At 49.0% G+C, this 12,120-nt stretch overlaps 1 protein-coding gene across 1 annotated transcript in view; it reads left to right on the plus strand.

Moving 5' to 3' along the window:
- The window catches only part of LOC141129314 (rho-related BTB domain-containing protein 2-like), a 33,685-nt gene that overhangs the window by 8,223 nt on the left and 13,342 nt on the right, over positions 1-12,120 (plus strand). Inside the window, exons 3-5 of the mRNA XM_073617269.1 lie at positions 2,828-3,013; positions 5,095-6,086; positions 7,863-7,981. Of these exons, the coding sequence (XP_073473370.1) occupies positions 2,828-3,013; positions 5,095-6,086; positions 7,863-7,981 (1,297 nt within the window). The remainder of the gene's footprint in view (positions 1-2,827; positions 3,014-5,094; positions 6,087-7,862; positions 7,982-12,120) is intronic.

The following is a 12,120-nucleotide window of genomic DNA, read 5'->3' on the forward strand; positions in this document are numbered from 1 at the left end:
CTGAACTGATGATTGGGAACTTACACTGAAAAGTCATATAAAAAAACCCAGAGATGTCCTCCAGAGTCTGATAGCTGATAAAGAAAAGCCAGATAAAATTATCCTATAATGTTCCCCAGAGTCTGAGCTAACAGTGAGGAACATATACAAAAAAAGTCAGATAACCATACCCAGAGACATCCCCCAGAATCTGAGATATCAATAGGGAACACATAGTCAAAAGATAAATTGACTCTGAAACAGCCTCCAGAGTCTGAGTTGATAATGGGGAGCACATACTAAAAAATCGGTCAGATAAAAACAATGACATGCCCCGGGGTGTGAAATAACGGGAAGCCCATGCTGAGTCAGATATAAAAATCCAGAGATATCCTCCAGAATCTGAGCCGACCATAGGGAACACATATTGAAAAGTCATATCAAAACAACTAGTAACGTTTCTTTGGGTCTGAGCGGATAATGGGGAACCCATACTGAAAAGTCAGATAAAAACACTTTGCAAAAAAAGGACCAAGGAAAAAAATCCAAGGACATTTCCAGGCTCTACTCTCCGACCAGCCTGCGACCAACCAGATTAACCTAACATTTAAAAACGGGTTTAGTGGCACACATTTGCAAATGCATGCGTAAGCTACAGAGCCCCGCCAAGGCACCCTGGTATCTGTAGTCCTATCTCTAACTTATAAGAGGCTCCACAGTGGAAGCACATGCATTCTGATGAGATAGATGACACTTGGCTACGTTCCCCCAGAGTCTGAACCAAAAAGTCAGGTAAAAACATCTAGAAATGGCCCCCAGAATCTGAGCTGACAGTAGGGAACCCATACTGAAAAGTCAGATAAAACCCCCAGAGACGTCTTCCAGAGTCTAGGCTGAAATTGGGAAACCCATACTAAAAAGTCAAATAAAATCCACAGAGACGTCCTCCAGAGTCTCAGCTAGTGATGGCGAACCTTGGCACCCCAGATGTTTTGGAACTACATTTTCCATAATGCTTACCTACACTGCAGAGTGCATGAGCATCATGGGAAATGTAGTTCCAAAACATCTGGGCTGGCAAGGTTCACCATCACTGGTCTAAGCTGACACTGGGAAACCCATACTGAAAAGTCAGATAAAACCCCCAGAGACGTCCTCCAGAGTCTAAGCCAGTGATGGAGAACCTTGGCACCCCAGATGTTTTGGAACTATATTTTCCATGATGCTCAACTACACTGCAGAGTGCACGAGCATCATGGGAAATGTAGTTCCAAAACATCTGGGGTGCCAAGGTTCACCATCACTGGTCTAAGCTAAGAGTGGGATACCTATAGAGAAAAGTCAAATAAAAACCCTCGAAGTCTAAGCTGACAAATGCCAACGTGTGAGCTGGACTTAAATCCTCAGCCTCACCCATCCCTTCTTTTTATCAGTTACAAATTAACTTTAAATACAGAAGAGTGTTGATTTGTGCGTGAAAAGCAATGCAGCCAGTTTGTGGTCTCCCACATGGAGACGTTGTAGGTGGTGGAAATGTTACGAGCGTGTCCTGTACAGAACTCTGTGACCTTTTAAGCATTGTCTCACTGCCTTTGTGTATATCACCGTGTGCCTTGTGGCCCCCTACGCCTCTTGCTTCCTCTCTGTGTCTGATGCTTCCTGTCTCAGGTCAGTTGGTTCCTGTGCAGAGACCATATCTGATACACAAGTCTCTTCCTGCTCGCTGCTCCAATTACAGACTGGACCCCTCTCATGTACAGCCCTTTGGCACTTGTTGTGCAGCCCTCGGGGTCCCTGCATACTCTCTTCTGTGTTTTGGTGCCTACTCAGGCCAGTGAGGAGAAAATATTCTTTAGACCAGCTCGGAGGAGAAGTGTGGGATTGGGGGGGAAAAAAACAAACACACATACACGGTCCAATGCTGCAGCTGTCTCCCTCCGACTCTAGGATCAGGAACCGAGCGATGATGTGATCGCTGATCGCTCAGCCCTTGGTCTTCACAGAGCAGAGGACGGGAACTATCAGTCATCAGCACTGTGATATTGACGATCTACTGTTGGCCAACACCTCTCCCATAGGACTGCAAACCATATCCTCTATCAGTGAAAGCCATGCCCAAACCTCAGCACCGTAATATTGGTGATCTCCCGACGGCCAACCCCCCCCATAGGACTGAAAAATGTAACAGTGAAAATCGCAGTGTTCCTAAGCACAGCCCAGGCAGTGGTGGCATGGTGTCCATACTTGTGCCAGCAGAGCACCCCCTATCCTGCATGACCGTTTTCCCCTCATCCCAACTCCTCTGTTTTGGATTTGGAGGCCCTTTTCAGCTGCTCTATAAAAAGCTGTGAATGAGATTGGAAGATGGGGAATGAGTGGGGCTCGCTCTGTAAGTCGGTTCTTCAGTCTTTGTAGACCTCTAGTGTAAGGGCAGGACATCTGTTCCATCTTTTTATATATGACCTCATAGGACAGGGTCTTCATGACGTAGGAGGATCCTCCAATATCCCACCTGGGACACCTCTCCACTTCTGTCCTTCTGACACAGGACATTGACCTCCATAGGGCAGGGTCTTCATGACATACGAGGATCCTTAATAACCCAACTGGAACACCTCCCCTCTTCTGTCCTTCGGACATGTGACGTTGACCTCCATAGGGCAGGGTTTTCATGACATATGAGGATCCCCAAAACCTCACCTGGGACACCTCTCCTCTTCTCTCCTTCAAACACATGACTGAGACCTCCCATAGGGCAGGGTTTTCATGATGTACAAGGATCCTCGATGATCCCACCTGGGACACCTCTCCTCTTCTGTCCCTTTAACTCAAAATGTCTTCTCCACAGATCGGATGTCGTGGTTCTGTGTTTCTCATTGGCCAATCCGTACTCTCTGCGCCACGTCAAGACCATGTGGCTCCCGGAGATCAAACACTTCTGTCCTCGGACCCCTGTGGTGCTGGTCGGGTGCCAGCTGGATCTGCGATATGCCGATTTGGATGCAGTGAACCGCGCACGTCGCCCCTTGGCTAAGTAAGTCACCCCTTCATGTGTGTGTCTCTGCATTCAAAAAATCTGTGTCTTCCGAACTTCTTCTTACCAAACAGTTGGGCTGATGGTCTGTTTACAGGGCTCCCCTTTAACAAGGCACCCGTGTCAGTACAAACCCACAGAAAAGGTGGCGGCCCTTCAGTTCAGTGCTGTCATGACAAGAGGTCATTGGTGCCCAAGTCAAGCATACATCTGTTAACTTGACATTAACTCTAATTTGCCTAAATGTTCTATTTGTTAAGGATATCTAAGGCTTTAATTTGCTACAAAGGTGCTAACATTTTAAAAAATACTTTTTCTTACTGTAATTGTATCCGACAATTACAGCATTGAACAAATGAACACTATTACCATCAGACTTAATTATTCAATGAAGCCTCCAGCCTGCATGCAATTCCCTTGTGCTAGCTGACCTAATGATCACATGATCGGTAACATCTCTGATTTTCAGTCCTCAGTGGGGACTCGAGCTGTAATGTAGGACACTAGCGGTTATTTCCCTCTACAGCTCTGGAATATTAAATATCTTTTATAGGGCCGACAATTTAGGTCCTTGCCCTCAAGGAGCTTTTATTTTAAGGTCCCTACCGTACATACATACACACATAGTAGGGCCAGTTTACTTACCTGCATGTCTTTGGGAGGAAACCAGAGTACCTGGAGGAAAGACACGCAGGCACAATTTCCCCTACAACAGTAATAGGGAGGTGGTAGGGGGGTCACTTGCCCCAGAAAAGAGTGGGAAAAATGTGGGGGATCACTTGCCCCAGTAGTAGGTATGGGAGATGGTAGGGAGGTCACTTCTCCCATAATAGTAATATGGAGTTGGTAGGGATTCACTTCCGCCAGAACATAGGGTAGGGGAGTTGCTAGGGGGTTCCTTGCAACAGTAGTAGGTATGGGAGGTGCTAGGGGGTCACTTGCCCCAGAACAGGGCAGGGAAGGTGGGAGTGGGTCACTTGCCCCAGAACAGGGTAGGAGAGGTGGGAGTGGGTCACTTGCACCAGAAAAAGGTAGTAGAGGTGACATGGGGTCACTTGCCCCAGAAAAGGGTAGTAGAGGTGACATGGGGTCACTTGCCCCAGAAAAGAGTAGGAGAGGTGACATGGGGTCACTTGCCCCAGAAAAGGGTAGGAGAGGTGACATGGGGTCACTTGCCCCAGAAAAGGGTAGGAGAGGTGACATGGGGTCACTTGCCCCAGAAAAGGGTAGGAGAGGTGACATGGGGTCACTTGCCCCAGAAAAGGGTAGGAGAGGTGACATGGGGTCACTTGCCCCAGAAAAGGGTAGGAGAGGTGACATGGGGTCACTTGCCCCAGAAAAGGGTAGGAGAGGTGACATGGGGTCACTTGCCCCAGAAAAGGGTAGGAGAGGTGACATGGGGTCACTTGCCCCAGAAAAGGGTAGGAGAGGTGGGAAGGGGTCACTTGCCCAGATCAGGGTAGTAGAGGTGGGAAGGGGTCATTTGCCCAGATCAGGGTAGGGGAGGTGGTAGGAGGTCACTTGCCCCAGAACAAGGTTGAGGAGGTGGTCAAAGTTCACTTCCTCCTACACCAGTAATAGGGAGCACTATAAAATGGTGGGAAAATGGGAGGGAGTCTCTTGCTCCAGATCAGGGTAGGGGTGGTGGTAGAGGGTCACTTCCCTTAGAGTGTTTACCCCAAATCCTGCGATCATGCCTTTATAAAAGTAAAGGGTATGGCAAGTGCTAGGGGATCGCTTGTCCCAGTCAAGGGTAGGGCAGGTGCTAGGGGGTCACTTGTCCCAGTAAAGGGTAGGGCAGGTGCTAGGGGGTCGCTTGTCCCAGTAAAGGGTAGGGGAGGTGCTAGGGGGTCACTGACCTTAGAGTGTTTCCCCCAAATTCCTGTGTGCGATCATGCCTTTATAAAAGTAGCGATGAAATCTTTTGGCACTTCCATATCCTTTATAGTCCCATTCTTTGCATACTCTTGTAGCGTAAATCAATATTTTCCTCCCCCCTAGGGTTCAAAGTTTTGATTGTCTGTTTGTGTCACTTGGTCTTAAGCTTCTTCATGGTTTGATGGTGATCTCCCTTTTTTTAGGCCCATAAAACCCACGGATATTCTTTCTCCAGAGATCGGGCACGAAGTGGCCAAGGAACTGGGGATTCCATACTACGAGACCAGTGTGGTGGCCCAGTTCGGGGTGAAGGATGTCTTTGATAATGCAATCCGCGCTGCGCTCATTTCCCGGAGGCACTTACAGTTTTGGAAATCCCACCTAAAGAAAGTTCAGCGTCCACTACTCCAAGCCCCTTTCCTGCCCCCTAAGCCACCTCCCCCCATCATCCACCTGCCCGACACTCCGCAGTGTAGTGGCCAGGGCCCCGCTGCTCTCTTCTCCACCCCTCTGTGTGCCGATGTGGTTTTTCTGCTGCAGGACGGACAAAAGATATTTGCCCACAAAGTTTACTTGGCCACGGCCTGCTCCAAATTCTACGACCTCTTCACCTTGGAGTTGATGCCCATGGATGTGGAGGAGGAGAAGCAGGATCCTTCCAAACATGACCTCTTCAGGGTACCCGGTGGAGCCGTGGCCGGACCTTCCTGGACTAGGAGCATGATGGCGGACTGCAAACACGAGGCCTTAAATGGACAACTTGGAAACCCCCCGTGCTCTTTCAAGACTTCTTCTGATGTCGATGCCATTCAGGTGGGTGAGACACCTCCTCTTGGGTGGGGCAGGACGCTGGAAGAGTGGGGAAGAGGGTTTATTGATGTACAAATGAACGTTGTTGAAGATCCTCTGACCCAGCGGGAGAGGCCGATGCTGGTGGTGCAGATGGATTCACTCATTCAGGTGGAGCCATTGCGAGCTGTGCTGGAGTACCTGTACACGGGGCACCTAAACCAGTGCAGGGCGGACCTCATGCAGATCGCTACCATAGCCGAAGCCCTAGAAGTCTTTGACCTGCGCATGATGGTGTCCAACCTGCTGAACAAAGAAGGCTTCATGAACCAGGAGATCACCAAAGCCTTTCATGTGCGGAGAGCCAACCGGATCAGAGAATGCCTGAACCGCGGCCTCTTCTCAGGTACTGTACCAAGGGCATTGTAGCTCATTCTTGGGCTCTTCTTCTCTCCTGTAATTTGTAATATTTCAGAAGTATTTCCATACATCCTTTTAATGGTAACAATGTGAATCCAATGTTTGAACAGCCGTATCTCCATTTTTAGGTTAAGTTATAGGTATATGGGCCAGCCATACATGGTGGCTACGAATGTTGGGTATGTTCCCAAGCTGAAGAAGATACTTGGTTGATGGCGTAAGGACGGGGGGTCTCCAAACTTTGTAAACCAAGGGCCTGCCCATCAGACTTTAGGGGGCCAAATTGTGGCCAGTGGGAGTAGAAAAAGCCCCAGCATCATTTGGGAGTAAAAAAAAATTACCTAGCACTTGTGAACAGTAGGGGGCGCCCCATCCTTGGTGTGAGTAGGAGGACTAATGTCCCCATCCCTGGTGTCAGTGGGAGGACTAGTGTCCCATCATTGGTGTCGGTGGGAGGACTAGTGTCCCATCATTGGTATCAGTGGGAGGAATAGTGTCCCATCATTGGTGTCAGTGGGAGGACTAGTGTCCCATCATTGGTGTCGGTGGGAGGACTAGTGTCCCATCATTGGTGTCGGTGGGAGGACTAGTGTCCCATCATTGGTGTCGGTTGGGGGACTAGTGTCCCATCATTGGTGTCTGTGGGAGGACTAGTGTCCCATCATTGGTGTCGGTGGGAGGACTAGTGTCCCATCCCTGGTGTCGGTGGGAGGACTAGTGCCCCATCCCTGGTGTCGGTGATGGGACTAGTGCCCCATCCCTGGTGTCGGTGATGGGACTAGTGCCCCATCCCTGGTGTCGGTGATGGGACTAGTGCCCCATCCCTGGTGTCGGTGATGGGACTAGTGCCCCATCCCTGGTGTCGGTGATGGGACTAGTGCCCCATCCCTGGTGTCGGTGATGGGACTAGTGCCCCATCCCTGGTGTCGGTGATGGGACTAGTGCCCCATCCCTGGTGTCGGTGATGGGACTAGTGCCCCATCCCTGGTGTCGGTGATGGGACTAGTGCCCCATCCCTGGTGTCGGTGATGGGACTAGTGCCCCATCCCTGGTGTCGGTGATGGGACTAGTGCCCCATCCCTGGTGTCGGTGATGGGACTAGTGCCCCATCCCTGGTGTCGGTGATGGGACTAGTGCCCCATCCCTGGTGTCGGTGATGGGACTAGTGCCCCATCCCTGGTGTCGGTGATGGGACTAGTGCCCCATCCCTGGTGTCAGAAGGAGTAGTGGTGCCTCATCTCATTGGGAGGAAAAGGGATGAATAAAGGCAAGGAAAGGGTCGCAGTTTGGAGACCAATGGTGTAAGGTCTTCAATATTACAGAACAACTCCATTAACATACACAGGATGCACACTGCAACTTTTTTTTATTTTTTCAACAAGTTTTATTGTACAATGTTCATTGAAACTTCTGCCCCTGCACTGACACATTTCACCTTCGATAAGGTCTTAGTCATGGTGGAGTACAGCGTGTGTTTCTGTAGTACTTTGGGGAAGAGAAGGTTCCTGTAGTTGGCCTTGCCCGTGAGTGCAACCATGAGTTTACCTTGAGCATCACCGCTGTTCTGTGCATCCAGGGTCCAGGTGAATGTGACCACCACTAGATCGATCTATTGCAGTGGAACAAGGGCCTGTAGCTACTTAGATATGGTCTAGTGAGAGGTGGAACGTGTTGCCTGTCGGTGGCCATGCTGCCCAGTTCCTTTTGTTCTTTCCTCTGGAATCTCTGATATCCTTTCTGGTCCTTCTCTCCTCTTCCGTAGATGTTTTGTTTACAGTGGATGACGGCTCGGTTCCGGCCCACAAGCCTCTGCTGATTGCCAACTGTGACTGGATGGTGGCGTTGTTCCGAGGCTTCTTCCGAGAGAGCTTCACACCAGGGGTATGTTTTTTGTTTTTTTTTTCTTTTTTTATGTTTTGAAGGTAGCAATGAAAGAGTGTGCCTTATACGGGAAAGGGTCACTGGCCGGATGGATTTGTTGAATTGATTGAATTATTCTGAGCCATGAGTGTCCTTGAAGATTCTGTGGAGTCCTGCGAGCGGTCCCCACCCGTAGTCATGATGTCTCCGGCTGTCCTTCACCACTTTCCTCTGGAGCAATTCTTTCATTTTTTATTTTTTCACAGTTAAAATCAGCTTTTTTTTTACTTCAGAAACCACCAGAATGTTCTTTTATTTTCAGAATGCAGGCTTACCAAAAAGATATGACCCTCTTAAATGAGAAGTTATGTAACGCTTGAGATTGGCGAACTCCGGTCACCGGATCTATAGTATCGCTACTCTCATTCATCATACATGTTACCACCCGTTGAGAATACACATGAGAAAATAAAGAAGAGCCAAAATGCTCCACATATTGTAAATTCACGTAATCCTTGTTTCGTACATCACGGGTGTCGGCCCCGCCCTACGTGTTTCGTCAGATACAATGTCTTTAGGGACTCGAGTTGTAACGTGTAGGGTAGAAAATACAGTATTTTTTTATAACCAGATTTAAGGTCACTCATAAACCTTTAAATAAGAGCCCATGATTTGCTTCTCTCACAGTGATGTGCACAGCAATACCCAATATGTGCCGTGCAGTTGTTTACATATGTGCGCACCCTATGGTGCAATTGCATTCCTATGAGTGTACATGGGATGATGAGGGGGGTGCTTTATACCTCCCCTGGATTTAACCCTTTTTCTTTTCATAAGCATTTTTAACTGATATTTCACAAGGAGGCTAACGAGCTCCCTATGTAATAGCTTTGGGCAGGTGACCGGTTCTCTTTATGGAGACATCGGGGGTCTATTGGATCCCTGATTTCTCCCCTGCCCCCTGTGCTTCAGATGACCGAGCACAACGCTGTTCTTGGTCCACAGTCTAAACCAGATTTTCAGGTGGGATTTTGACAGCTGTGAACCTGGAAGCTCTCAGAGATGAGTGCTTCTGGGTTCACACTCTGCAGGTGACCCCCGCAATCTCCTCCTGCAGTTTCAGTTCAGGACAAGAACCTGTAGAGCTGTGTAAGACTGAAGGGAAGGCTGGAGGTGAAATTTAAAGTGCCCTTGGTGGTCTGAGACGGCGTAGCTGAGGATAGAGCTGACCAGAATTTCCTCCCGACCTTTATCTTGGATCGTATGTCTGATATCTATCTCACTGATGTGTCTTCATGACCGTTCCAGGACTCCTCCAGACTTCTCTCCGGTGAAATAAATAGATGTAAAGTGAGGAGTTTTCCAGGCCAGCAGTCCTATTAGCAGAAGAACTTGGGTTCATACAAAGTGTAACGCTGCTCTTAAAGTGGAACTTTGTAATCTTGTTGGAAGATCAGATACAGGGAGTCTTGGTTTCCCTGAGTGCAGATCAGTTTTCTGTCAGCAGTAGCGTGTCACAGGCAGAGGATATTCTATGACAGAACAATGGAGGGGGGTGTAGGCCGGAGGTCACGGTATTAGCAGAGGGTGTTCCATGATGGCACAGTAGGGGGGTGTAGGTTGGAGGTTACAGTATGGACAGAGAGCGCCCTATGATGAAACAATGGGGTGGAGTAGGCAAGAGGCCATGGTATGGGCAGAGGGTGTTCCATGATGGCACAGTAGGGGGGGGTGTAGGTTGGAGGTCACAGTATGGACAGAGAGCGTCCTATGATGAAACAATGGGGCGGTGTAGGCCAAAGGTCATGGTATGGGCAGAGGGTGTTCCATGATAGAACAGTAGGGGGGGGTGTAGGTTGGGAAGGACAGTATGAGCAGAGGGTACAAACAAATGGCCACTGCCCTCACCTATAACTGGCCTTTGCAGTAAGGAGCACATGGAAGGGCAACACATGCAAAACAAAACCAAAGAAATTCCAAGCTCAAGTGGTTGTATACCTTTTTTTTTTTTTTTTTTTTTTTTTTTTTTAACTTTTACCTACAGGTAAGCCTATAATAAGGCCTATAATAAGGCTTACCTGTAGGTAAAAAAAAATATCTCCTAAACCTGTGCGGTTTAGGAGATATTCCCCTCGCAATGAGCCGCTGACTGCAGCGGCGCATGCGCACAGGGGATTCTTGGCTGACAGCCCGGCAAATTCTAGAGCTTGCCGGACAGAAGTCTCCCGCGCGCATGCACGGGAGGGACCACATTGCAGCTCCGGCCACTCACAGCGCCGGAGCCGCGATACCCGGAAGACACGCCGAGGGGAAATGTCAGCTCCCTCGGCGTGGACAGGATGAGATGCCGGCGCCTCGTTCTAAGGTAAGTATCTCATAATGAGCTAGTATGCGGTGCATACTAGCTCATTATGCCTTTTCCCTTGCAGGTGTAGGGAAAACAAAAAAAAAAACGCAGCGGGTATACAACCGCTTTACCACCTGCCTGCAACCAACCAAATTATACTGTCTAACAGTATATGCTAAGAGCGTGTTTCGTCTGCACACATTTGCAAATACATTCATAAGCTACAGAGCCCCCGTCAAGGTACCCCAGTATTTTCTGTAGTCCTAACTATAAGTTTTAAGAGTCTCCACAGTGGAAGCACATGCATCATAATGGTTAGGCAGAGGGCAGGTGAGCCTGGAGGGAGCCCACCCCTCCCTACATGCACTGGGGCAGAGGGTGTACTATGATGGAACAGTAGGAGGTGTAGGTTGGAGGTCATGGTATGGGCAGAGGGTGTTCTATGATGGAACAGTAGGAGGTGTAGGTTGGAGGTCATGGTATGGGCAGAGGGTGTTCTATGATGGAACAGTAGGAGGTGTAGGTTGGAGGTCATGGTATGGGCAGAGGGTTTTATATGATGGAACAGTGAGAGGTGTAGGTTGGAGGTCATGGTATGGGCAGAGGGTGTTCTATGATGGAACAGTAGGAGGTGTAGGTTGGAGGTCATGGTACGGGCAGAGGGTGTTCTATGATGGAACAGTAGGAGGTGTAGGTTGGAGGTCATGGTACGGGCAGAGGGTGTTCTATAATGGAACAGTAGGAGGTGTAGGTTGGAGGTCATGGTACGGGCAGAGGGTGTACTATGATGGAACAGTAGGAGGTGTAGGTTGGAGGTCATGGTACGGGCAGAGGGTGTACTATGATGGAACAGTAGGAGGTGTAGGTTGGAGGTCATGGTACGGGCAGAGGGTGTACTATGATGGAACAGTAGGAGGTGTAGGTTGGAGGTCATGGTACGGGCAGAGGGTGTTCTATGATGGAACAGTAGGAGGTGTAGGTTGGAGGTCATGGTATGGGCAGAGGGTGTTCTATGATGGAACAGTAGGAGGTGTAGGTTGGAGGTCATGGTACGGGCAGAGGGTGTACTATGATGGAACAGTAGGAGGTGTAGGTTGGAGGTCATGGTACGGGCAGAGGGTGTACTATGATGGAACAGTAGGAGGTGTAGATTGGAGGTTACAGATGGGCAGAGCAAAGAGGGGATACGAAGAAAAAATGCTGCAAACCCCTATGAATAGGAACAAAAAGGAGGAGTTTCCCTGGGGTGGGGTTTTTAGGCAGCACAGTAACAAATTGAATCAATAATGTATGACTTATTGACTCAATTTGTTACTGTGCTGCCTAAAAAACCCACCCCGGGGAAACTCCTCCTTTTTGTACAGATGGGCAGAGGGTGTTCTATGATGGAACAGTAGGAGGTGTAGGTTGGAGGTCATGGTATGGGCAGAGAGTGTTCTATAATGGAACAGTAGAAGGTGTAGGTTGGAGATCATGGTATGGGCAGAGGGTATTCTTTGATGGAACAGTAGAAGGTGTAGGTTGGAGGTTACAGATGGGCAGAGGGTGTTCTATGATGGAACAGTAAAAGGTGTAGGTTGAAGATCATGGTATGGGCAGAGAATGTTCTATGATGGAACAGTAGGAGGTGTAGGTTGGAGATCATGGTATGGGCAGAGGGTGTTCTATGACGGAACAGTAGGAGGTGTAGGTTGGAGGTCATGGTACGGGCAGAGGGTGTTCTATGATGGAACAGTAGGAGGTGTAGGTTGGAGGCCATGGTATGGGCAGAGGGTGTTCTATGATGGAACAGTAGGAGGTGTAGGTTGGAGGT

This window comes from Aquarana catesbeiana, linkage group LG01 (genome assembly GCF_042186555.1).
Source record: "Aquarana catesbeiana isolate 2022-GZ linkage group LG01, ASM4218655v1, whole genome shotgun sequence".
In the NCBI taxonomy this organism is placed as follows: Eukaryota; Metazoa; Chordata; class Amphibia; order Anura; family Ranidae; genus Aquarana; species Aquarana catesbeiana.